At 45.3% G+C, this 27,405-nt stretch overlaps 1 protein-coding gene and 1 long non-coding RNA gene across 2 annotated transcripts; both read left to right on the forward strand.

Annotated features, from left to right (window-relative positions):
- The first annotated feature begins 135 nt into the window (after positions 1 to 135).
- On the forward strand, positions 136 to 10,885 carry LOC122735084. Its single transcript, XR_006354100.1, has 3 exons — positions 136 to 707; positions 6,105 to 6,224; positions 10,865 to 10,885. It is a non-coding gene; the product is annotated as an uncharacterized LOC122735084 (long non-coding RNA).
- Positions 10,886 to 22,459: 11,574 nt separating this feature from the next.
- Positions 22,460 to 24,579, forward strand: LOC122735787 (kelch-like protein 9). The gene has a single exon (XM_043977569.1). The coding sequence runs from the start codon at positions 22,579 to 22,581 to the stop codon at positions 24,520 to 24,522; it is 1,944 nt and encodes a 647-aa protein (XP_043833504.1). The 5' UTR covers positions 22,460 to 22,578; the 3' UTR covers positions 24,523 to 24,579.
- The last annotated feature ends 2,826 nt before the right edge of the window (positions 24,580 to 27,405 follow it).

Genomic DNA, 27,405 nt, shown 5'->3' on the forward strand with positions numbered 1-27,405 from the left:
CCCCCCATTCCCTCTTCCCCCATTCTCTCTCGCTCTCTCGCTCCCTCGCTCTCGCTCTCCTTCCCTCCCTCGCTCTCCTTCCTTCCCTCCCTCTCCTTCCCTCCCCCCCACTCACCCCCACCCCCACCCCCACCCCCTCTCTCTTTCTCTCTCTCGCCGCCTGTCGAAGAACCCTGTGAAGTTCTCGGACGCTTCTGTCAATCACTGCCAGCACCTCCCTTCATTCATTCATTCATCCTCTGTTCCAAGCCTTCCGAGCTGGAAAGGACAGCAGAGGCCATCCAGCCCATCCAGTAGCCGACCAAGCATCCCCTTATCCCCCACCGAAGGCCCTCAAGCATTAGCTCGGAGAGTCCCTAGTTAGGGGAGCACTGGCAGCCCAATCCACGTGTTCACTTCTTTAGCAAACACTGATTAAGCCCCTGCTGCTTAAAGCGTCTGGATTGGGCGGGGCATCGGGGGTGAAAGAGAGTAAAGATTGAAAAAACAAAGAAAGAAACAACTCCTGCCCTCCCCGAGGGATGTAGTAGTGAGGGATGGAATCCTAACCTAGGTCACTTTCATATGTAATATGCCATGAGCGCACCTTGATCCTGCACCAGCAGGCGGCCCTTGCTACCGTCATTGAGGGGAGCAGCCCCCGTGGAGAAGGGGCCTGACATCTGCCAACACCAACAACAACCACAGAGGAGCTGCGCTTCCGGCAGGTAAGCAAGCCCCAGGGCCTAGGGCAGAAGGGACCACCTGCCCTGCCTCCAATCTGTCCCACCTCCCCCAGTCCATAGCATAGGGAAGCCACCGTTATGGACTTGTGGGGATGCCTCTACAGGTACCACAAGCAACCACAGCTACTGAAGGCCCAAAATAGAAAGCTCTCACCACCAAAACCCTTGGCCCTGTCTAATGGCTCAACATCAGAAATGAATCTTGTTTTATATATGAATAAATGAATTTGGTCTGAGGAAGCCTGTGGTTCCTGGCTCAGGATATCAAATTCCTAAGATAAAATACAAAAGATTACAGGGAAAATTAGATATGTTGAAATACAGTTATTTTATATATACATATATTTGCATATATGTGTATATAGATAAATATAGATACACAAGTCCATGGACCCCTGATCTTGAGAGCAAGGACTGTCTTGCTGTTCTATCCCCAGGGTTTAGCACAGTGCTTTGGCCTGTGGTCAGTCAATTAGTCAATAAACATTTATTAAGCACTTCATTTGTGCCATGCTAAGTAAGGTCTGGGGATACAAAGAAAGGCAAAAGACAGTCCCTTCTCTCAAGGAGTTCAATAGTACAATGAAAGAAACAATGTGTAAACAACAATGTACGAAAAACTATATATAAAATAAATTGGAAATAATGAACAGAGGGAAGGCACTAGAATTAAGAGGGATTGGGAAAAGCTTTCTGCTGAAGGTGGGATTTTAGCTAGGACCTGAAGAAAGCCAGGGAAGTCAGGAGATGGAGATGGAGATGTGGAGCATGTTCCAAGCATGAGGAACATCTAGTAAAATGCCCAGAGTTGGGAGATTGTTTAGGAATGACTAGGAGGCCAGTCTCACTGGGTCAGAGAGTTCACTATGGGACAGGGGAGAGGGGGACAATAATATGTAAGAGGTTTGGAAAGCAGGCTGGGGGGCAAGTTATGAAGGGCTTTAGAAGCCAAACAGAAGGCTTCATATTTAATCTTAGAGGTGATAGGGAGCCACTGGATTTATACTGTGTCCAGAGGGTGATATGGTCAGACTTGTACTTTGGGAAGATCACTTTGACAACTGAGTAGAGGATAGACTGGAGTGAGGAAAGGTTTGTGGCAGGGAGACAAACTAGCAAGCTATTATAATAATCCAGTTGTGAGGTGATGGAGGGCCTGCCTATTGTAATCCTTTGATAAATGCTTGGGGGCGGGGGACGGGGCAATGAGGGTTAAGTGACTTACCCAGGGTCACAGGTAGTAAGTGTCAAGTGTCTGAGGCCTGATTTGAACTCAGGTCCTCCTGAATCCAGGGTCAGTGCTTTATCCACTGCACCACCTAGCTGTTCCCTGATAAATGCTTTTTAAAAAAGAAAATTCAGTCAGGCACCAATTTATTATTAAGCTTTAAGTCCCTAGTATGTACATTAGAGAGATAGAAAATATTAAGTAAGGGCTGAGCAGCAAATAGGTTAGGGAGTATCAAATTGTGACTGGCAATGGGGTCTCCTACTCTATGCCTGTTTGGGTCACTTTTTTGGCAGGGGGGAGCGGTGAGGCAATTGGGATTAAGTGACTTGCCCAGGGTCACAGAGCTAGTAATTGTTAAGTGTCTGAGGCTGGATTTGAACTCAGGTCCTCCTGAATCTAGGGCCGGTGCTCTATCCACTGCACCACCTAGCTGCCCTTTGGATCACTTTTAGTGTGATGGACACAATGCTGCACCTGGAGGCAGGAAAACCTGGGTCTGAATCCTCTTTCAAACACATATTAGTTGTGTTGAACCTGAGCAAGTTACTTAACGCTTCTGAGCCTCAGTTTCTTGATCTGTAAAATGAGATGGTTGCACTAGATGACATCTAAGGTCTCTTTAGCTTCAATATATGATCCTATAAAGATTTGGCGATTACAAAGTCATTGGTGACTTTTGAAAAAGTCCTTTCCCCAGAGGAGAAAGGAGAGGGGTGGGTAGTAAAGTAGTAGAGACATTAACTTCATGAAACTTTTTCCAGTCCTTGTGCCGTAAAGGGGGGGGGGGGGGAAGTGTGGAAAGTGATGGGAAAGTTGCAGCATGGAGTAGAAGAGTCAAGGGTAGGTGGTTTTAGGATTAGAAAAATACTGTCTTCCCCCATCATTCATTACATTTTAGCAAGTGTAACATGTCCAGACCTGTACTCAATCAAAGAGGCAGGGAAAGAATTCAGGGGACCCTGTCTAAAGAGACCTCCCAATTCCTACAGTTACTTACTGCCCTGACTCTACCCCACTAACAGCTACTCCCAAAGATGGCCATCCCTTTGATCTCACCACCACCCACAAGTGTTCCACATATGGATTCATGATTTCCAAAATTCCTTTACCTGATCATAATCTGTGATCATTCCACCTCTTCTCAGTCTTGCAATTCTAAATCCTGTTTTTCACCCTTCCCATGACCCCCCACCCCACCACCCCCTCAGTTCTTTCCCAGGACATCATCCCTGCACTGGTTCTACTCTTTTCCCTTTCCTAGCTTGACCCCCTAGCAAATGAGTGTAAACTTCTCTCTGTCTTCTTCTTCTTTTTTTTTTTTTTGCAGGGCAATGAGGGTTAAGTGACTTGCCCAGGCTCACACAGCTAGTAAGTGTCAAGTGCCTGAGGTCAGATTTGAACTCAGGTCCTCCTGAATCCAGGGCCGGTCCTTTATCCACTATACCACCCAGCTGCCCCTTGTCCTCTTCTCTTGAGTCCCTTGCCCCTTTATTCTATCAAGGATCTTTCACTCCATACCTAAACCTTGGATTACTCCCACCATCCTCTACCTTAGCACCTATACACATGCTGCTGAACAAAAATGGAGAGAATAATGAAACCCTGCTGACTGGATTCACTTCAGGTTTATGGTACTGATCTCAACTGGACCCTCCCTGCAGCAAGGCAGTCTTTTTAAGCCTCCCTAATTGATTCACTGCCTCACCACAGCAGCTTTCTCAAATCTTTTCCTTCCTCCTCAGGCCTCCCATAGCTCCTCCTCCCCAACTCTCTCAGCTGAAAACCTTGAGAGAATCATATTTCACTGAAAAAATTGAGGCCATTCACAGAGCATTCCCTCTTGCCTTCTGCCACCATTTCCTCCTTTACTCACTTCACATAAAGAGGTGGCCTTTCTCCTTGCCAAGACAAACCCCTCTATATACACAAGGAAGCCCACTCTACCCTCTCTTCTTCAGTAGATTGCCACCCTCTATCATTCCTACTCTTCCACTAATCTTCAGACTCTCTTTCTACATGCTGCTTCCCAATGGCCCAAACATATGTCTGTATCTCCCCCATCCTCAACAAACTCTCACTTAATCCATTTATCTCCACTAGCCTTTGTCCCATCTTATCCCTCCTCCCTCACAAAAAAAAAAAAAATAGACATAATCACTTCCATTTATCTCACTCCAGCAGGCAGGTAGGTGTTGAAGTGGATAAAGTGCTGGGCCTGGAGTCTGGCTTCAAACACTTACTAGTTGTGTGACCCTGGAAAAGTCATTTAACCCCGTTTGCCTCAGTTTCCTCATTTGTAAAATGAGCTGGAGAAGGAAATGACAAACCACTCCAGTATCTCTGCCAAGAAAACCCCAAATGGGATCACAAAAAATCACTCAACAACAACATTGAAAAGGCCTTCTAAAATAGATGTGTCTACTTCCTTTTATCTCACCATCTTAATTTATTTTTTTTTTTTGGTGAGGCAATTGGGGTTAAGTGACTTGCCCAGGGTCACACAGCTAGTAAGTGTCAAGTGTCTGAGGCCAGATTTGAACTCAGGTCTTCTTGAATCCAGGCTCAGTGCTCTATCCACTACGACACCTAGCTGCCCCTATCTCACTATCTTGACACTTTGTAGTCTGGCTTCTGACCTCATCACTCAAATAAACTTCACCTTCCAAAGTTACCAATGATCTCTTAATTGCCAAATCTAAAGGCCTTTTCTCAAGCCTCATCCTGACCCTCTGCACCCTGCGACATTGTAATGTCGATCAACTTCTTCATACTCTCTTCTCTCCGGGTTTTTATGACAGTGTTCTCTCCTGGTTCTTGGCTGCTCCTTCTTGGTCTTCTTCAGTGGATCTTCATCCCTAGCATGCTCGATCACCCCGAAGATCCTTCAAGGCCTTGCCTGTGCCCTCTTCCCTTTTCCTTCTATACTATTTCACTCAGGGATTGTATCCACTCCCATAGTCTCAAGTATTATCTCTATGAAGATGACTCTCCTACCCACTTGACCACCCTTAAACTCCCTCCCAACTTCTAGTCTCGGATCTCCAGTTGCCTTTTAGACATCTCCAATTGGATGTCCTGTAGACACCTTAAACTCATTTATGTCCAAGACTGAACTTATTATTTTCCCTCTCAAACCCTTCTCTCTTCCTAACTTTCCTCCTACTGTCGGGGGTACTACAGTTCTCCCAGACAACTAGGCTTGCAACCTAGGCATCATTCTCTACTTTTCTCTCTCTTCTACCTCTCATATCCAACCAGTGGCCAAATACTGCCATTTCTACCTCCATAACATGTTTCAGGAGACACCCCCTTCTCTCCTCTACACTGCCACCTCCCTGGTACAAGCCCTCATCACCTCTTGCTTGGAGCAGGGCAATAGCCTTCTGACTCAGGTCCCTTCTTACTCCAAGCCACCATCCTCTCAGCTGTCAAACTGATCTTCCTGATAAAGCAGGTCTGACCACCCTAATCTATCAGCTCCCTGTTACCTCCAGGATCAAAAAGAAACCATAGCCTCTGTTTGGCTTCAGAACCTTTCTCCCCGCCATGACAGGGACACTGGCTTGCTGGCTATTCCTAAAACACAGCACACCCTCCATCTCCTCTCCTTTCCACGGGCTCTCCCCCATGGCTGGAATAGCCCCTCTTCTCCTTCTCTCTCTCTTAGCTGCCCTGGTCTCCTTCAGTCTCCCCTTCTTCAAGAAGCCTTTCCCAGTGCCTTCCCTCTGAGAGCACCTGTCTGGATCTTCTTTATACAGTTGTTGTCTCCCCCATTAGACTGTGAGCTCCTTGGGAGCTGATAGTGCTTTTTGCCTTTGCTTGTTTGTTGTTTCCTCTGTGCTTAGCATAGGCCCTGACACACAGTAGGAACTAAATAAATGCTCAATGACTAAGTATAAAAGACCTAACTCTCTGCTTGGCTTCTCTGGCCTACTTATGTGACTGAGAAAGTGACCACCTCTAAAGGCATCAGTTTCCTTGGCTACAAAATGGTAAAATGAGGAGTGTGGAAGTTTCTCTAAAATCTCCTCTCACACTAAATCCTATGAACCTAAACTGCTCCAATATGGGGGGGGGGGGGAGGCAGACAGCCCAAAGCCCAATCAGAAACTTCTCCACACCACTCACCTATTTCTGTTTCCTCTTAGCCAAAATGGAAGTAAAGGATCTGATTATAACCTGTGAAAATAAGATGCAGACAGAGCTTGACCCTATCTACCCCCAGCTGGTGAAACGGTGTAGCCTTCTATCCTCGATGGATCTTCCAGGTAAGAAACCTGAGACAGATCTAAATAATTGGAGATATATTAATTGCTCATGGGCAAACCAAGCCAATATGATTTTTTGAATGATAGTAATATCTAAAGTAATTTACTTATCTAGGACCACACCAATCAAAAACTACCATAGGATTACTTCTTATAGCTAGGAAAAAAAAAAAAATTAAATTCCTCTGGAAGAATAAAATGCCAAGAATTTCAAGGAAAATTGCAAATGGAAAAGAGTAGAAAAGAAGGAAGCCTAAAAGTACCAGATTTTAACCTATGCTACCAAGCAGTAATAATCAAAGTAATTTGATAATGAGTAAGAATAGAGCAGTCAGTCAGTGGAACACATTAGATACACAATATACAAGGGCAACCAGGCACAGTAGCCTATGCTTGGAAAACCCAGCTAATGGGGCAAGAACTCACTATTTGACAAAAACTGCTGGGAAACTTGGAGAGCAGTCTGACAGAAACTAGATAGAGACCAATAGCTTAGACCAAGACAAGCTTCAAATGAGGTCATGATTTATACATAAAGTTTGACATCATAAAAAAATTAGAGGAAGGAAGAAATCACCTGTCAACTAGATGGAGAAGAGTTCATGACCAAACAAGAGAAAGAGAGGATCATAGGAAGTAATGGACAGTTTCAGTAACAAAATGTAAAAATTTTTATACAAAGAAAATGAAAGCCATTAAATTTAGAAGAGAAGATATATGGAGAACGGATTCAAATTTATATGAATAAGAGCCATCCCCCAGTTTCTAAGTGGCTAAAGGATAGGAATAGGTAGTTTTCAGGGGAAGAAATTCAAGCTATCAATAGCCATGTTTTTACAACTCTAACTTACTAATAATTAGGAAATGCAAATTAAAACTACTCTGAGGTTCCATATCACACCCACCAATTTGGCAAAGTTGACCAAAAGGATGATGACAAATGCTGGAAGGGCTGTGGGAAAACAGATACATTAATACACTGTTGGTGAAGCTGTGGAAGAGTATAAACATTCTGGAAAGCAATTTGGAATTATGCCTAAAAAGTTATTAAAGTTCACCCATCCTGTGACCCAGCAAGACCACTACTAGATCTATGGGGGTTTTTTTGTTTTGTTTTGTTTTGTTTTGTTTTGTTTTGTTTTGTTTTGTTTTTTCAGGGCAATAGGGGTTAAGTGACTTGCCCAGGGTTACACAGCTAGTAAGTGCCTAAGGCTAGGTTTGAACTCAGGTCTTCCTGTTTTTAGGTCCAGTGCTCTATCTACTGAGCCACTGGGGAAAAAGACCAATATGTACAAAAATTTTTATGTCAGCACTTTTTTGAGGTAGCAAAGAATCGAAAACCAAGGTGGTACCCATCAATTGGAGGATGACTGAACATGATGAAATATTATTGTGCTATAAAGAAATGATGAAGGGGAATGGTTTCAGAGAAACTGGGAAAACTTGTATGAACTGATACAGAGTGAAGTGAGCAGACCAGGAGAAGAATTTATATCATAGCAATATTGTAAAGACAATCAACTTTGAACATCTTAAGAATTCTAATCAACACAGTGACCAAGCACTGGAACTCTCCTCATAATGAAATGTAATGAAACAAACCCCGAACCTCCTGATTGAGAAGTTATCAATTCAAAATGCAGATTGAGAAATTTTTACTGACATAGTCAATGAGGGAATCTATTTTGGGGGCAGCTAGGTGGCACAGTGGATAGAGCACCAGCCCTGGATTCAGGAGGACCTGAGTTCAAATCTGGCCTCAGACATTTGACACGTACTAGCTGTGTGACCCTGGGCAAGTCACTTAACCCTCATTGCCCTGAAGAAAAAAAAAAAAAAGAGGGAATCTATTTTGCTTAATTATACAAATATGTGTGTACTGTCGTACATGTGTATGTGAATTGTGTATCTAGGCAATATAATATCCATGTATACATGTAATATAATGTATGTGTCCATGTATACTACACATAACAGGAGTACATGGCGGGTTCAGGGAGGACTAGCCCCTCTGATGTGAGTCTCTGCTGAGCCCTTTTCAGGGCTGTCATCCACCTTTGGTGTTCACCTATCGCCCAATTCCAAGAAGCTATAGAATGGGAAGCAGCCACACAGAGGGTCCTGACAGATGGGCTAAACCAGGTTGAGGGTAACCCATAGGTCTCAAACCTAGTACAGGATGAGAACGATTTGTTCCACTGGCCACAAAGGCAACTGAAGCAGGTGCTGTGGAGCACTTAGAGCTTAATCAAACATCAAACACCACTGTTGTTCACTTTATCCAGGGCCATCAGTAGTCATCTTGACTTTTGTCCTGCCACTGGACTTGGAGGACTCTGGAAGAGAGAATGAGGCTGACAACTTTGCTTCACTTAAATTCAGTTCATCCTGTGATGTCACTGGTCCTCACTGAAAATGAAGGATGAGGGGCAAATAGGTGGCAAAGTAGATAAAGCATTGGCCCTGGATTCAGGAGAACCTGAGTTCAAATCTGGCCTCAGACACTTGACATTTACTAGCTGTGTGACCCTGGGCAAGTCACTTAACCCTCATTGACCTTCCAAAAAAAAAAAAAGAAAGAAAGAAAATGAAGGATGAACAACAACATGTAACATGTTTTTCTTACATTCTCAAGTTAGGGAGGGGGGCAAGAGGAAGGAGGAGAGAATGTGGACCTTTGAAAAAATATATAATTTAATTGTTTTAAGAAAGAAACCTTAGCACTTCTCCCAACCCTCCCCTCAACCTTCAACCCCACATCTATCTCTGCAAAAATATCCCTCCTTGGGGATGTTCACCAGCTAAAGGCATTCACCTGCAGGAGCAGGAGGTGTCCACTACCTTGTACCCCTAACAGGCAGCCACTCGAAGCCTTTGTGGGGGTTTCAATGACAGCAAGCCAAGTTAGGCCACATCTCAAGGTGTTAAAAACTGCCTGATAGGATTGCTGAGCCATTGTCACTGATCCTTGGGGAAAGGAGAGCTATCATAGAACTGGAGAGGAACATATTTCCTGCTTTTCTTTTTTTCTTTTGTTTTTTACAATTTTTATCAATTAATGAGCATTTCTTTTTTCATCCCTCCCAACCCTTCTTCCCCCAACCCAAGAAAAAAGCCCCTTATAACAAATATGCATAGTCAAGAAAAAAAAAAGTCCTAACTTTTCCATGGTCAAAAATGTACACATTCTACATTTTAAGTCTGTCATCTGTCTGTTGGGAGGTAGAGAACAATCTTCATCATCTTGTCAGTCCTCTTAAAATTGGGATCTTCATTCCATTAATGAGTGTGGTTAAGGTTTTCAAAGGATATTAATAGTTGTTACTGTCAGATAAATGAAGTTCCTGTTCTGCTCCTTTCACTCTGCATCAATTCATAAAAGTTTTCTCAGATTTCTCTGAAATGATTAATATCATCATTTCTTTTTTTTTTTCAGGGCAATGAGAGTTAAGTGACTTGCCCAGGGTCACACAGCTAGTATGTCTGAGGCTGGATTTGAACTTAGGTCCTTCTGAATCCAGGGCCAGTGCTTTATCCATTGTGCCACCTATCTGCCCCCAATATCATCATTTCTTATGGCACAGAAGTATTCCATTAAATTCATAGACCATTAAATTAATTCAGCACTTCCCCAATGGATAAGCATTCCCTTGGTTTCCAATACTTTGTCATTATGAGAAGAGTTGCTATCAATATTTTTTGTATATCAGTATCCTTTGTATATCAGTCTCTCTATCTTTGATCTCTTCAGAAAAGGCCTAGTGTCAAAGAGTATACACAGTGGGGCAGCTAGGTGGCGCAGTGGATAGAGTACTGGCCCTGGAGTCAGGAGTACCTGAGTTCAAATCCGGCCTCAGACACTTAACACTTAACTAGCTGTGTGACCCTGGGCAAGTCACTTAACTCCAATTGCCTCACTAAAAAAGAAAAAAGAGTATACACAGTGTAGTGACTTTTGGGAGTATCACTTCCAAATTACTTTCCCAAAATGGCTGAACCAATTCACAGGTCTACCAACACTGAATTATACCTGATTTCCTGCAGCTCCTCCAACATTTGTCAGTCCTTTTTTGTCAGATTTAACAACCTAATGGGGAGAAGCCACCAAGTTGTCTTAATTTGCATTTTTCTAATCATTAGTTATCCGAAGCAATTTTTTAAAATGTCTGTTGATAGTTTGAATTTCTTCCCCTGAAAAGTACCTATTAATATCCTTTGAATATTTATCAGTTGCCATTCACACAGAATAAATAAATAAAATTTTTAAAAAGGCATAATCTACAATATACATGTCACTGAAACTAATTTCAGTTCCTGACAACATTCTACAATATGTTATTGAAATAGTGGTAAGTAGGTATCTAAATAAGGAGGCTGGAATTACAAAGAGCCTGCAGGGCCCCATCCACAAACAGGTGAGAGCACACCAAGCAGACAGACGTCCTTTCTGACAAGGTTTATTAGTCTGTAAGATCAGGGAATGCTTCTGTTCAAACATCTGCCAAAGTCTGCTGCTCCAGCTTTGAACAAGATGGACAGTTTGGTTAAGCCCTGGGATATTTGTGTTCCTGTGGCCAATGTGTGTGGGGGGGTCTTGGTGAGAGCTGCTTTCAGGTTTCATTCAGGTTCTCCTTCCACAGGTGAAATGCCTCTTGATCTACTCACACAGGAGAAGGCCCCGATTTCCCCAAGGAGCTCCACCCGGCACTTCTCAGCTCAGAAGGATATAGATTATGCCCAGGTAAGTAAACCCTGCCACCTCTACTACCCCGGTATCCTTCTGTACTCTCCACAGGAAAACCCTGTGAAGGGCCTCTTACGAGTGACCTTCCACAGATATTGGGCTCACTCCAGCCCCCCTGGGAGATTGATAGGAATTTCTTGTGTTTTAAGTTAGGAGGCTCAAGAATGCTGGGACACAGCAATCCAAAACATGACCAGGATAAAAGGTGCTGCTTCTTCCCACAAAAAGGAAGGAAATCCTGGAGTTCAGCATGAGGACCCATAACCCTGCTTGAACCCTCTGACTCCTCCCTTCTCTTCTTCCCCTCACAGATGGCACAGAACTCTGAGAACAAGAAGTCAGACTCCCACTTGCAGTTGGGAGTATCCTTCTGGAACCAGGCCCCCCAGAGGCCCCCGGGGCCAGCCCAGGTTCACAGCATGCAGTGCTTACAGCCTGTGGAGGCAGGACTCAGTGCAGAAACTGAAGCAAGTTCTGGCTGCTCCAGTGGTCCACTCCTGCCTGACTCGGGGCCCAGACAGATGCAGGGGCCAGGAGCCTACGTCACTCCCAGTCAGATGATCGGACAGCCTCCAAACCAAAGATCATCGGCCTCCTACCCTCCTAGGCGCTCAGCCAGGCCTCATCCCAAGGCCAAGAGAAGACTCACCTACAACCCTTGATCAGCCCCTCCCCTGGTCCCTCCCAGGTGTGGTCCAATGCTGGCTACCTTTGCCTTACTGACCTGGTGACCCTGGCTTAGTCACTTCCCTTTCCTAGCCTCAGTTTTCTTTTAAAATGAGAGGCTTCTACTAAATGATCCTTGAGGTCTCTAACTGTTCACAATGTGTAATCCTTTGTATGCCTACCTTTTAAAATTGGAAAATAAAGGGATGTCCCCGTGGAAAATGTTGTATGTTTTTGTTGAATTGACAAGAGTCACTTGGTTGAGACCATCCTGTTCCCTGTTTCTGTGTTCCCCTTAACATCTGGGGTCTCTTACCTCCTCCCTACATGTAGCCACCTGCAGCAATCTCTCCCACTGTGTCCCTCGGGTTCCTTAAAGCTCTAATCATGTTACCTTTTTGAGGCAATTCTGACAATTACATCCCTTCTCAAAGTTTCCTTATCTGTAAGGCAGAGGGGATAATTCTCACCCACCACCCTGGTTTGTTGACACACTCTGAAGGATTGAGTTTTTCAATCAGTGGGAGCCAACTACCTTTCCAGCTCTCCTATGCATATAAAAAAGTCAACACGCACTTTTAAAGGGTTTGCCTGCAGGCTTTCATTTCTCCCTACTCACCCTCGGAGACATATGGGAGGTGCCTCTTGCTCTATCACCTCCAACATCCAAACTTATTTATTCAGTTTATCTCCACAACATCTCTCTAATCCATACATTTCTCTATCTCCCTGATAACTCCTCACTTCAGGATCTTACTCCCTCTTACAAAGAGTCTCCATCCTAAACTCCCTTCCCCCAGTGTCTCCCCCTGGAATCCACTTTGCACAGTCCTTTCTGAACCTCCCCACCTGCAGGATTGCTTACCCCACCCCATGCCTTCTATGTCTGCTTGTGGAAATCCCACCAGAGTTTCACTGTCCAGCTCAAAATCACCTCTTCTGTAAAGCAACCACTGCAGACCTGAGTCCCTACAACCCCAAGGTTGTACATCTCTTTTCTTTTTTCTTTTTTTTTTTTTTGGTGAGGCAATTGGGGTTAAGTGACTTGCTCAGGGTCACACAGCTAGTAAGTGTTAAGTGTCTGAGGTCAGATTTGAACTCAGGTCCTCCTGACTCCAGGTCTGGTGCTCTATCCATTGTGCCACCTAGCTACCCCTGGTTGTACATCTCTTAAACACCTGTCACACCATGTTCTCTGTGCTGCTTCAAGTTCTCCCTACCAGAATGAAGGCAGCACTGGGACCCTGAGTTCAGGAAGCTCCCAGGCTAGGGAGGACAAAGGAGAGGCACACCGAGTCCCAATGGTTGTCTGTACCCCTTCTCCTTCAGTCCAAGAAACCCCCACTCTTGGATGTTCATCAGACCTCAGGCCCTTTCCCAGCTGTAGTGAAAAGATCAATTCCCTTTGCCTTCCCCGAGTCTCTGGGTCACAGAGGGTGGGCCACAGGTTATTACTCATTCAAGTAACCCTGATTGGGAACTGGAGACTGCCAGGTGAGAAGTGACTGCTTGAGAGAGAAAGATTCACAAGTTTTTACTACCCAGGTCACTTAACAGGGGATTCAAGCTTTACAGGTAAGAACTTAGTGCCTGAGAGTTGTGTATTAAGAGGCTGTCATTCCTATTGGTTGACTTTACGAGGGCGTTAGCACTACTAAGTGACCATTCAGAAGGAGTTAGTACCTACTAAGTGACAGCTAAGAGGCTGGGGGCCTAACAAAAGACTGAAGCTCCGCCCCCCCCCCATTATATCCCAAAGCCAACAGGCTTGAAGGCTACACCAAGCATTTGAGAGCTCGGACGGGAGCTCCGTCCAAGCACTTGGGGGTCCCTGCCGATCAATCTGGAGGCCACCCGGGGCAGCCCAGAACTCATAACCAAGTGAAGTTTGTGCAGATTTGAGCCATTTTCACTACTTCTGTCCCACAAGTAAGTTAAAGCTTCAGGGGAATGGGAATTGTTCTTGATCTTAGCTAATTGAAGGAGGAAGAGGAGTAATTGAGGGATGAAGGCTGTCAACTTGAGTGGGGGGGTGGGGATAGAAACGGATGGGCAGAAATGAACCTGGGAATTTGGAGGAAGGTTTTTGGCCCTAGGCCTCCCACTCTAACCCCCAAGTTCATGCTGAATGTATTATACTGGGAGGGAGGGAGGGACAGAAACTAGGTATAATGGAAATAACCCTATATTTGGAAGGTAAAGATCTCAAAATGCCTGCTTTGCCAGTTACAACTCTCTACGACTTTGGGCAAGCCACCCCTCTTCTCAAAAATTAGAAGAGCCTGAAGGCCCCTGCCATCTTTTTTTTTTTTTTTGGTGAGGCAATTGGGGTTAAGTGACTTGCCCAGGGTCACACAACTAGTAAGTGTCAAGTGTCTGAGGCTGGTGCTCTATCCACTTCCGACATCTAGCTGCCCCCATCCCTGCCAATTTTTAATCCAGTAACATCTATGTCACTCTCATAGTCAAACCTGGAGAGGCAGTAAAGACAATGCCTTCTCAGAACAGCCTTCAATCCACTTACCTCTTTCGGTATTCCTTTCTTTTCAGCTAAAATGCAATCCAAGGAGAAGCCCAGAAGCTTGAAATCTCATCAAAAGCCAGGGAGGGAAGCCCTCCTTTGTACTTCAGTGTATACTTTTTACCCCTTTGTGTTTCCCCCAGGTAAGACATAATCAACTCCTCTTCCTAGGGGCCTACCCTGAGTCCCACTTTCCCTAGCCTGGATGCGCCTGCACCTCTAGGGCTCATCCCAGGGACTAGTGATAAGAGTTTCCCTCATTTACACAGCATTAGCTTACTTGTTTACTCTTTTACTCCCAAACATCTAAAGTCTCTGTTGAGGGCTTTAAAGAGATTGGGCCCTAAAGTGGATAGTTTGAAGTTTGGCTGAAAAGGGCCTGCAATATCTGTATCCCAGGTCTTTTTAACCACACCCCCAGCACCCACAGAGGAGTTAGATAGAAATATCAAGCTTGTATTAAGAGTGCTGGAGGAGGGGCCCTTGAAAACATAAGCTTCTTCGGCTAAGATCAAAACCCTGCTCTTGTAGAAGGCATCCATAGTGTTCAGTCTGGTGACTTTGCTGGGATCCTTTCATAGGCTGCTTTATAAACATTCCTCCTCATCCCCCTTTAGTGTCTGTCCTTTACTCCATTCTCATATTGCCTGCTCAATGCATGGGGTCTATACTCTTTCAGCTCTTCCAGCAAGAAAGGCCCACATTCTCCCAAGAAACCACTTCCCAGCCCAGAGGCATGCCTGTCACGTTCAGGTAAGTATATCCCACCCCTACTTACCACCCCAATCCCGTTCCTCCATAGGAGAGTACTTCCCAGCCCAGAGGCTACTATCCACCACCCAAATCCCCACCCTTTCTGCTCTGAGGGGGGCGGGGAAGGGGGAGTGACCTTCCCTACAAATTACTACACCACCCCAAAGATATTGATAGGAATCTCCTGTGTTTTAGTTTGGGGAAGGGCAGGAGAACATTCAATAATCCCAGGATACTTTTCCAGGACAATTGTGATGCTTCCTCCAACCTGGAAGAAGTCCTGCCAATAAGAAGACAGACCCAAGAATACGAGTATAAGAAGCTGGACACCCACCAGAGATTCGGAGTGTCTATTTGGAACTATGTTCCAGCAGGGCCAGCCCAGGCTGACCTTGTGCAGTGGTTTAGACCCTGGGAGACAGGACCAAGGACAGCAGCTGATGAAGAATTCAGCTGGAGCACAGGTCAGCTTCTGTTTCCATTGTCCGCATCAGGGCAGATTCAGAAGGCAGGAGCCCACATCCCATCTAAACATACAGCCCAACGGTTCCAAATCAAAAGATCTGCCTCCTGTCCTCTGAAGAATTCATCCAGGACCCACCCCAGGGTCAGGCAAAGACACATCTCCGATCCTCTACCACCCACTCACCTATCTCCTAAGCTCCACTCCCAACCCCAACCAGGGGTCTAATCTCTTGCTGGCAGTCTAATCTTTTGCTGGCTCTCTCTCTCTTGCCAGCTCTGCCACCTTGGATAAGTCATTCCCACTTTAGGGGGAGAGGGTTCCCTTGCCTTCTCTCTCAAATCAAGACCTGCTGTGCAGTGTTCTCTATAAAAGTCCTTTACCCCTATTTATCTGAAGTTTGACAATAAAGGTACTTTTTTGTTGTTTTGGGGTTTTTTTCTGGTGCAATGAGGGTTAAGTGACTTGCCCAGAATCACACAGCTAGTAAGTGTTAAGTGTCTGAGGTCGAATTTGAACTCAGGTTCTCCTGAATCCAGGGCTGGTGCTTCATCCACTGTGCCATCTAGCTGCCCTCAATAAAGGTACTGTTTAAAAGTACTGTGTCTTTGGTGGATTTTTGGCAAAGCTGTTAATGAAATATCTTATTCTTGTGGGGAAGATGGAACATGTGGAATGAATAATCATTTTCAGAGTTTTTTGGATGACAAAACACTCAAGGTATATTTGGTAATGGTTCAATGTCAGCTTGGCAGGAAGCCTCCAATAGAGTATCTCAGTGACCTTTTTTCTTTTTTTTTTAGTGACCTTTTTAATAAAATTTTTTTTCAAATAAGATCTTTGTCTTCTTTCCACCTCCCCCATTTGTTGAGAAATCAAGAAAAATAAAAACAATGTTAGTAGGAACATGTGTAGAGAAACAAAAAATGTCTGCATTGATCACATCCAAAGGGGAAAAAAAGGTCTCAGTTTGTCCATCACCTCCCTTTTAGGAAGTGGGTGGCAGGTTTCATTGTGAATCTTCTGCGGTTGTGGTTTGTTATTGTGTTCAAAGTTCCTAAGAACCTCCAAGTTGATTGTCTTTACAATATCGTTATTATAAAAATTGTTTTCCTGGTTCTGCTCACTTCCCTCTGTATCAGTTCATACAAGTCTTGCCAAAGTTTCCCTAAAACCTTTCCCTTCTTCATTTTTTGCATCACTGTAGTATTTCTATCATATTTATATACTTGTTCAGCCATTCCCCAATTGATGGTTACTACCTCAGTTTCCAATTCTCTGTCACATCAAAAAGAATTGCTATAAATATCTTTTTGGGGGGGTTGGGCCAATGAGGGTTAAGTGACTTGCCCAAGGTCACACAGCTAGTAAGTGTCAAGTGTCTGAGGCTGGATTTGAGCTCAGGTCCTCCTGAATCTGGGGCCAGTGCTTTATCTACTGCACCACCTAGCTGCCCCTATCAATATCTTTATACATGTTTCCTTTCCCTCCTTTGATATCTTGGGGGTATCAACCTAGTAGTGATATCAAAGAATCAAAAAAAGGGCAAAGTTTAATAACTTTTGGAACACACTTCCAAATTGCTTTTCAGAATGGTTGGACCAGTTCATAGCTATGCCAACAGTGCATTAGTGTATCTGTTTAGTCACAAGCCCTCAAACATTTGTCATTTTCCTTTTTTTTTTTTCAGGGCAATGAGGGTTAAGTGACTTGCCCAAGGTCACACAGCTAGTAAGTATCAAATGTCTGAGGCCTGATTTGAACTCAGGTCCTCCTGAATCCAGGGCCAGTGCTTTATCCACTGGGCCACTTAGCTACCCCATCATTTTCCTTTTTTGGTCAACTTTGACCATGAGGTGGAACTTCAGAGTTGTTTTGTTTTATATTTTCTCACTATTAGTGATTTGGAGAATTTTTTGCATATGGCCATAGATAGCTTATCTTTCTTCCTCTGAAAACTTTCTGCTCATATCCTCATATCCACATTTATCAATCAGGCAATGGCTACATTCAAGATTTCAGGGAACTTCCCCTTGGCTAAGACCTAGGAGCAAGTGAGCATGTGTGTGTGAGATTCATTCATGTAGAAAATGTCACTTATTCTTGTGACACACTTCAGTGATCAGCATTTCCATTTAACCACTTGACTAAATTTACTACAAATGCATGTTTTCTAATCTAAACTGAGGTGCCTAACCTAAACTATGTGCCTGTGACCAAATGTCCTGACTTACTCTCCCCTCTTCTCCAAACAAGAAGACAGAGGCCAAAATTTGCCTGAGATACACAGCAAGGTACTTCCCTGCCCAGGAAGACAGAGATTCTTTCCAAGTAAATGAGTCTCCCCACTCAGCACCAAATCCTCCCAGTGTTCTGTGCCACTTCCTGTCCCTTCAGTAAGACCCTGAAGAGGGGTTGTGGCATTCCCCACATATTGCCTCCCACCCTACCCCAGGAAGAATTTAATAGAAAGGGATGAATTCTGTGTGTTTCATTAAGTTGAGGGGTGGAGATGGGGTGTTGTCAAGAGTCCAGCCACTGGCCAGTTGTGGCCCATAGTTACCTGGCACTGTTATAGGACAACGTGATACTTTCTCTCACCATGGGGATATTCCATAGCGGGAGGAAGGGATAACCAGCTCAACTTGGCACTATTCTTTCCTCTCAAATACTTTGTTCCTTTCTTCTATCAACAATCACATCATGTCAAACTCCAAAATCTGGGCAACTCCTGACATATTCCTCCTTCCTTATAATTCATGGGATACTGAATGGAACTGATGGAAATTGTAAAACTGTGATGTGGCTGTCTCATTAGTCAATAGCTTTAGACTACATTCCAGTGTGTTCTCCCCACTAGCCTCCAGTGATCAGCATTTCCATTTAACCACTTGACTAGGTTCACTACAAATTTATGTTATCTAAACTGAGCCCTAATTGATTGTTGTTGGTTTTTTTTTAACAGAGCAATGAGGGTTAAGTGACTTGCCCAGGGTCACACAGCTAGTAAGTGTCAAGTGTCTGAGGCCTGATTTGAACTCAGGTCCTAAATCCAGGGCTGGTGTTTTATCCACTGCACCACCTAGCTGCCCCCTATCTGAGCCCTAATTGAAGCAAGCGTGATCATTCCACTTCTCAAATGATCCTCTATCTCATTCTTCTGCCCCGACTTTAAATTCTTAACTTAAAACAGACTAAATAAAAGAATTGAAAATTGAGGTGATGCTCAGCGATTGAGGGATGGCTGAACAAGCTTGTGGTATATGGTTGTAATGCAATATTATTATGCTACAAAAATGAACAACTTTTTCTGGTGGCTAAGAACTGGAAATCAAAGGAATGCCCATCAACTAGGGAATGGCTAAGCAAGCTGTGGTATATGATGGTGATGGAATAATATTGTGCCACAAGAAATGACAAACAGGATGATTTCAGAAAGTCCTGGAAAGACATGTATGAAATGATGTATAATGAAGTGAGCAGAACCAGGAGAACATTGTGCACAGTGACAGCATTATTGTTGGATAAAGAACTGTGAATGACTTGACTATTCTCAGCAATACAATGATCCAAGACAATTCCAAAGGATTCATAATAAATAATGATATCTCCCTCCAGAGGAAGAACTGATGGAGTCTGAATATAGACAGAGGCACACTATATTCATTTTCTTCTTTCTGTCCTTCCTTTCTTTATTTTTTGTTTGAGTTTTTTTCCATAAAATTACTAATATGGAAATGTTTTACATAATTGCACATATATATATATATATCAGATTGCTTACCATATTAGGTGGGGAGAGGTGGGAAGGAAGGACAGAATTTAGATCTCAAAACTTAAAAAAAAGAGAGAACAAATGATAAAAATTGTTTTTAGATGGAATTTGGAGGAATAAAATATTACTTTAAACAAGATATACTAGATAAAATGAGCATTTCCATACATTGGGTTTTGTGTGTGTGTGGTTTTTTTTCGGGGCAATGGGGGTTAAGTGACTTGCCCAGGGTCACACAGCTAGTAAGTGTCAAGTGTCTGAGGCCGGATTTGAACTCAGGTACTCCTGAATCCAGGGCCGGTGCTTTATCCACTTCATCACCTAGCTGCCCGGCCCCCCATATACATTGTTAAATAGAAGCAGAGAATCACACCTAAAACTGTGAATCTTTATTCTATGGATCTTTTTTTTTCTTTTTTAAGTATATAAATAACTGTCCTGCTTGTTTCAGAATCTTTCTGGTCTTCTCATCTTTTTTTTTTTTTTTTTTGAGCAGGAGAGAAGGGAGCTGATCCCAACTCCAAATCTGAAAAACAAAAACAAACCCTAGTAACAAATGGGTATAGTCTATCTAGCAAAGCAAATTTCCCCATTGGCCATAACAATAAACGTGTGTTTCATCCTGCATCTTGATTTCTTTTTTTTTTCTGGGGCAATGAGGATTAAGTGACTTGCCCAGGGTCACACAGCTAGTAAGTGTCAAGTGTCTGAGGCTTGATTTGAACTCAGGTCTTCCTAAATCCAAGGCTGGTGCTTTATCCACTGTGCCACCTGGCTGCCCCCTGCATCTTTATTTCTGTCAACTCGAGGCCAAAAGGTGACTTCCCAGTCCTTACAGCATCAGTTCCAAGACTCATGTTTCCTCAAACCTCCAGGGCACCCCTACTTCCCAAGCCCTTCTGAACATTTCTGGAACAAAATTGAAGTCATTCATCTAGATAATGTCTTAAATTAAATGTCTCTCCTCCCTCTTCCTGATCTCTTGACAACCCAATCCTTACCTTTCTTGACCTCTCTTGGACACTGGACAGAGCTGATTACCTCTTCCTGGATAGGTATAGGGACATTCAGGGCTCATTCTCACACATGGAAGCTGGTTTTATCTCCCCTTGAAGATTCTCTGGGTATTGATGAGGGGGAGTGTGGCAGACTCTACTGCCAAAGGGTTTGGCCCCATTTCTGTGTGTCCAATCCCAATGTTAACTATTAATGATTAGTACTTCAGTTTCATTTAACCAAGTCACATCAATTAGCTTTTATTAATGTTTATTTACTGGGAAGATAAAGCAATAAGTGAAAAAAAATTCTGCCCAATATCTAGGTGTGTGGGAAACTCTAGGCTCTACAATTTCACACCTTGGGGGGACTAGACTCCTTAAAGTCGTTTCAGTGTAGCATTGGCCCCATCAATCACTTCCAAAGATTAAAGATCTGTTGGATAAAACTGTCTCAGCTCCTGCTAGATTGTGTCAGACAAGGAGTTCAGTGCTTTCCTTCTCATCTGGCTTCTGACAAATTCAAAGGGCAGGGAAAATAGATGCAACTGGTACAAGCAACAGCTCGGCCATACAGTCTTGGGCCATACAATCTCTGTGGAGACCTCACAGAAAAACAATCCTTGCCTCTTCATTTGAGCTTTTCTAGTTTGGAATTAGTACCAGGCCTCATTTTAGCCAATTGGTATTTTTTGAACGACCCCAGTTCCAGCCAATCAACAGTTTGTCTCTATCATCTGGTTGGCAGACTGGAAACAGAAAATGTCTGCACATGCTCCTCCAGATCTCCAAGCCGGCACTTTTATTACACATCATCACACTTTCTCAAAGCAGCCACTTCCATGATGGGATTGCATCAGTTTAGTGTTCTGCACATGCTCATACCAATTCTCCCTCCATCTTCCCCATCATACTCAGTCCCTAGTGCTTATCACTAAGCACTTAATAAGGTGCTTGCAGTTGTTCCCAGTTGTCATTACTCATTCATTATAAGCACCACTGTACCACTGTCTTTTTTTAAAGCTATGCCTTTATTGGATTTTGAAACCCCAGTAAAGACCTATCTGTCCTTAACTTTAGGTCCGATTATACTCAGCTAAATGTTAAATGTATTTACCAAAATATATGGTTTTTTTTTTATTTTGGTCAGTAGATTAGAAGCTTTTGATAATGGAAGGTAATGATAAAGAGAGCAAGTGTTTTCAAAGGAGCTACACCAAATAATTTGTTCAATTTACTCATTTTGTTAGTTTCAGGTCAGTTTGAATTTCGTGTTCACACACACAAAAAAACTTGTAACAAAGGGTATATAGATATGTGCAATAAAAAATTAAAAACAGAATGATAGTCAATTATACTACACGAGCTTAGCTCCAAAGAAGAGGTAAGAGGATGCTCCTCTGTCACCTCTTTGCAGAGGGGGAGGATTATGGGTGTGTTCAGAACACCCCATATCCGGTCTGAATTGGTAGATCTATTGGCTGGATTGGCTGAAATATTTGTTCTTTCTTTTCATTCTTTGTAAAAACAAAGACTGTCTGAGAGGTGGAGGGGGGAAGGGATGCCTTGGGTGATGTAAAAACAAAAGATATGTATACACTTTTCAAGAGAAAAAAATCATTCTTCCTTTATGCATAATTACGAAAGCGACCTCCATCCATTTTTTCTTCAAAAAATTATTTTATTTTTCAATCATCAAGCATTTTTTTCTCCCTCCCACCTGGCCCCCCATTAAAACACAACGCCCCCTCCCCATAACCGGTGTGCATAGTCAAGCAAAACATTTCCACATTATTCCTGTCCAGAAATGTACATTCTCTGCAGTTGCGGCGGCGGCGGCGGCGGCAGAGACAGAGGCGGCAGCAGCAGGAGCCCCTGCAACAGCCCCAGCAGCAGCCCCAGCAACAGAAGCGGCCCCAGCCCCGGCAACAGCCCCATCAACAGCAGCAGCCACATCAACAACGGCCCCGGTACCGCAGCGAAGGCAGAATCGGCTCCAGCGGCACCAGAGGCTCCCGCCGGAGGAAGAAAGCCCGGGCTCCGGGGATCGAGCTCCGACGGGGCCTGAAGACCTCCAGGGACCACCCGGCAGGGTAGGGCGCGCGGACCCCCGAGGCCCGCGGCGGGCTAAGAGCGACCGGCTGGGCGGCGCAGCGGCCTAGCCCGGGCCGCGGAAGGCGGGGGGCCTCGGGAGGAGGCCGCGAGTCCGCCAGCGGGCCCCCCCACCCAACCTCAGCGCGCCACCCCCCACCCAGCCGAGCCCGCGGGCGCGCGAGCGGCGCAGCCCCCTCCCTTCCCCCCTCCTCCTCCTCCCCCGCCCGCAGAGAAGCCGAGCCGAGCCCGCCGAGCCCCGGAGCAGCAGCAGCGGCGGCGGCGGCGGCGGCGTCAGCAGCGTCCGTCCCGGGCCCTCCGCGGACGAGGGCAGCGGCGCGGGGGGATGGACCATTGCGGCCCCGGAGGGGAGCTCCTGGCGGCCATCGGCGAGCGGTGCCTGGGGCCCGACGAGGAGGCTCACGTGAAGGCGTCTCTGGGGAGCGGCGGCAGCGGCGGCGGCGGCGGCGGCGAGATGGGCGTGTCCGCCCACTTGCAGTCGTCCAAGGCCGGCACGACCCGGTTCTTCCGCAGCAACACGCACAGCTCGGTGGTGCTGCGAGGCTTCGATCAGCTGCGCGGGGAGGGCTTGCTGTGCGACGTGAGCCTGGTGCCGGGCGACGGCGATGAAGCGTTCCCCGTGCACCGGGCCATGATGGCCTCGGCCAGCGACTACTTCAAGGCCATGTTCACGGGGGGCATGAAAGAGCAGGACCTCAAGTGCATCAAGCTGCACGGCGTGAACAAGGTGGGCCTGAAGAAGATCATCGACTTCATCTACACGGCCAAGCTGTCGCTGACCATGGACAACCTGCAGGACACGCTGGAGGCGGCCAGCTTCCTGCAGGTGCTGCCGGCCCTGGACTTCTGCAAGGTCTTCCTCATCTCGGGCGTGTCGCTGGAGAACTGCGTGGAGGTGGGGCGGCTGGCCAACACCTACAACCTGACGGAGGTGGACAAGTACGTGAACAACTTCATCCTGCGCAACTTCCCCGCGCTGCTGCACAGCGGCGAGTTCGAGAAGCTGCCCTTCGAGCGGCTGGCCGCGGCGCTGGCCAGCAACAGCCTCAAGCACTGCGGCGAGCTGGAGCTCTTCAAGGCCGCGTGCCGCTGGCTGCGCCACGAGGAGCCGCGCATGGAGCTGGCGCCCAAGCTCATGAAGAACATCCGCTTCCCGCTCATGTCGCCGCAGGACCTGATCAACTACGTGCAGACGGTGGACTTCATGCGGGCCGACAACACCTGCGTGAACCTGCTGCTCGAGGCCAGCAACTACCAGATGATGCCCTACATGCAGCCCGTCATGCAGTCGGAGCGCACGGCCATCCGCTCCGACAGCACGCACCTGGTCACGCTGGGCGGGGTGCTGCGGCAGCAGCTGGTGGTCAGCAAGGAGCTGAGGATGTACGACGAGAAGGCCAACGAGTGGAAGGCCCTGGCGCCCATGGACGCCCCTCGCTACCAGCACGGCATCGCCGTCATTGGCAACTTCCTCTACGTGGTGGGGGGCCAGAGCAACTACGACACCAAGGGCAAGACCGCCGTGGACACGGTCTTCCGCTTCGACCCCCGCTCCAACAGGTGGATCCAGGTGGCGCCCCTCAACGAGAAGCGCACCTTCTTCCACCTGAGCGCCCTCAAGGGCCACCTGTACGCCGTGGGCGGCCGCAACGCGGCCGGCGAGCTGGCCACGGTCGAGTGCTACAGCCCGCGCCTCAACGAGTGGAGCTACGTGGCCAAGATGAGCGAGCCCCACTACGGCCACGCGGGCACGGTCTATGGGGGGCTGATGTATATCTCGGGGGGGATCACTCACGACACTTTCCAGAAGGAGCTCATGTGTTTTGACCCGGACACGGACAAGTGGACCCAGAAGGCCCCCATGACCACGGTCAGGGGGCTGCACTGCATGTGTACTGTCGGAGAGAAGCTGTACGTGATCGGGGGGAACCACTTCAGGGGGACCAGCGATTACGACGACGTCCTCAGCTGTGAATACTACCTGCCGGCCCTCGACCAGTGGACCCCCATCGCCGCCATGCTGAGGGGTCAGAGTGATGTGGGGGTGGCCGTGTTCGAAGATAAGATCTATGTGGTGGGGGGGTACTCTTGGAATAACCGCTGTATGGTGGAAATCGTCCAGAAATATGATCCCGAGAAGGATGAGTGGCACAAAGTCTTTGACCTGCCCGAATCCCTGGGGGGTATCCGGGCCTGCACCCTGACGGTTTTTCCTCCGGAGGAAAACACCGGCTCCCCTTCCCGAGAGTCGCCTCTTTCGGCCCCTTAAAAGCCGGGGCTCTGCTTTCACTTCACGTGGGCCTCCCCGGCTCTGGGAGGTGGGGGTGCGGGGGGTGGGGTGGGGTGGGGTGGGGCGTGGGATGCCCCTTTAACGTCGATGTTGTTCTTTACTAGTTCTTAGCTTAGCTTACTGTAATTGGTACAGTGACCGAAAATGGCGTCATTTGTGATGTTTTGCGTGTTGTAGAATGCTTATCTGTGCTGAACAAAAGCATCCTAAATGTCTCTTCTCCAGGGCTGAATGTCTAGCCGATGAAAAAGCAAGGTATTGTCTCTAGCAGATGTTTCATTTGTGTGCACCCCGACTTTGTATGACTGTGTGTTGGGTGGGAGGCTTATAGGTGGGTCCAGCTTATAGCAGGAGGAAGCCCAGAGAGTCACCTTGACAGTGGGGTGTGGTTTATGTGTGGCCATGTTGTGTGTGCTTGTGGGGGGTGGTGGGGGGAAGCCTCCCCTTTGTTTTGTGACTGCTAGTTGTTCAAAGGAGGCAGTTTGGGATCACCTGCTTCCCTCTGTTCATTCCAGTCTTTTGGCCTTCTCTCTCAGCCCACCTGACTAGGTAGGTGAGATACATTCCAAGCAGAGGAAGTTGCTCAGACAAGAAAATGTCATTGCAGCAATAGTAATATCAGAAAAAAAAATGCATGGCTTCATCCCTATGCCCAGTTTCTGGGCTTTGATTATTGGTGTTACTGCTTTTGACTTTTTTTTTAATGTAGGCACAGTCATAAAAATACTGAATTTTTAAAAATTGATGGTACTTCCATGAATTAGGAAATGTTAAAGCTTTTCCCAAGAAGTAATGCCCAATAATACCAGCTGTTAATCTGTGGAATTCAGTCTAGCTCTACTGAATTTAGGGGAATAAGAGCTAGAAGCATCTTCAATGTGTCTAGATTTTACATGGCCCCATTTTTCTTTCAGTCCCCATAAATTATCCCTGTTTCTCTTGGCTGTTGAGAAAACTTACACATTCCATGCCTTCTCCATGGTTGATGTTAAATAAGGTTACATAGCACAAGATTCACTTTAAGCGGGAGAACTGCTTTGCTCTGTGAACTCCAAATTCCATGTTTTATTTTTTGTTCAATAAAACTTTAAATGTGAAAGAAAAGTGTGTATCCTTGTGAATCTTAAATTTATTGCCTCTTTTCCAGGAGTTGTGTAACTTATTTCATTATTGGTCTTCTAGAATCATGATTGGTCATTACACTGAAGAGAGTTCATAAGTCTTTCAAAGTGCTTTTGTTTTGCTTTGTTTTAACATGTTATTGAATAAATTGCTTTCATGGTTCTAGTCACTTTAATTTTTAATTTTAAGTTTCTTGTTTGGTTGTTTTTGCAGGGCATTGAGGGTTAAGTGACTTGCCCAAGGTCACACAGCTAGTAAGTGTCAAGTGTCTGAGGCCAGATTTGAACTCAGGTCCTCCTGAATCCAGGGGCAGTGCTTTATCCACTGTGCTACCTAGCTTCCCCTTGGGGCTAATCACTTTAGTCTGCACCATTCACACAAGTCTTCCCAGGATTCTCTGAAACCACCCCTATTGCCACACATCACAATAATATTGCATTATGTTAATATGTCATAATTTGCTCAGCCATTATCCAATTGATAAGCCCTCTCCCCTCTTTAGATTCCAGTTCTTTTTTTTCTTCAAAAATTGCTATTGTAAATCTTTTTATAAATATGAGTCCTTTTCTTCTTTAGGGTTTTGGCCTAGTAGAGGTATAGATGGGTCAGAGGGCTTGCACAGTTTAGGTACTTTGAGGTTACAGTTCCGGATTGCTTTCCACAGTGGTTGGACCAGTTCACAGCTCCATCAACAGAGCATCCATGTGCATGTTGTAATCATGAATTTCTAACTTTTATAATTTTCCCTTTTTTTTTTGTTTTTTTTTTTTGGAGGGGTCAACTTTGGCAATCTGATGGGTATGAACTGAAACCTCAGAGCTAGCTGCTTTAACTTTCTCTCTCTCTCTCTCTCTCTCTCTCTCTCTCTCTCTCTCTCTCTCTCTCTCTCTCTCCTATTATTGATGTAGTTTGGCTTTTCTCTGGAGAGAAAAGCCTGTTTATATCCTTTGACCATTAGGAATTCAAGGATGAATTTTAGTCTTATAAATTTCAATCCTTTCCTCATATGTTTTTTGTTTGTTTGTTTTGCAGGGCAACGAGGGTTAAGTGACTTGCCCAGGGTCACACAGCTAGTAAGTGTCAAGGGTCTGAGGGTGGATTTGAACTCAGGTCCTCCTGAATCCAGGGCCAGTGCCTTTATCCCCTGTCCACCAAGCTGCCACCAATAGATAATATATTTCAAGTACTCATTCTATTTGCTTGTCTTACATATAAGGAATAAATATTTCTCCAATTAGTTAAATCTGTTTTATTTCCAAAAAGAGTATTTTATAGTTGTATTTATATAATTCCTGTGTCATAGGAGGAAGATTCCAAAGTATCTTATACATTCAATAATTGTTTTAAGTGCAATTTCTCTACCTCTTCCTGCTGAGTTTCACTGGTAATAGAAATGCTGGGACTATGGGACCCTCACTTAGTCACTTCTTCTTAGGTCTCTGTTTCCCTTCTCTATAAATGCTGGATTAATTACTGAACTTTATTCTGTGGCTTTGTTGAAGTTATTTCAAATAAATTTTAGTTAGCTCTTGGATTCTCCAAGTAAATTCTCATAACACCTGTACAAAATGATAAATTTTGGGCCTATATTTATTCCCTAAATTTCTTTTTGTTTCCTTGTTAGCATTTCTAGCACTATATAAAATAGTAGTGAATAATGGGTATCTTTGATTTATCTCTGATATTCATCCACTATCCTACAAATTTTAAAAAAGGGCATTTCATATATGTCCAGTATCC

The sequence above is a fragment of the Dromiciops gliroides genome, chromosome 1 (genome assembly GCF_019393635.1).
Source record: "Dromiciops gliroides isolate mDroGli1 chromosome 1, mDroGli1.pri, whole genome shotgun sequence".
NCBI lineage: Eukaryota > Metazoa > Chordata > Mammalia > Microbiotheria > Microbiotheriidae > Dromiciops > Dromiciops gliroides.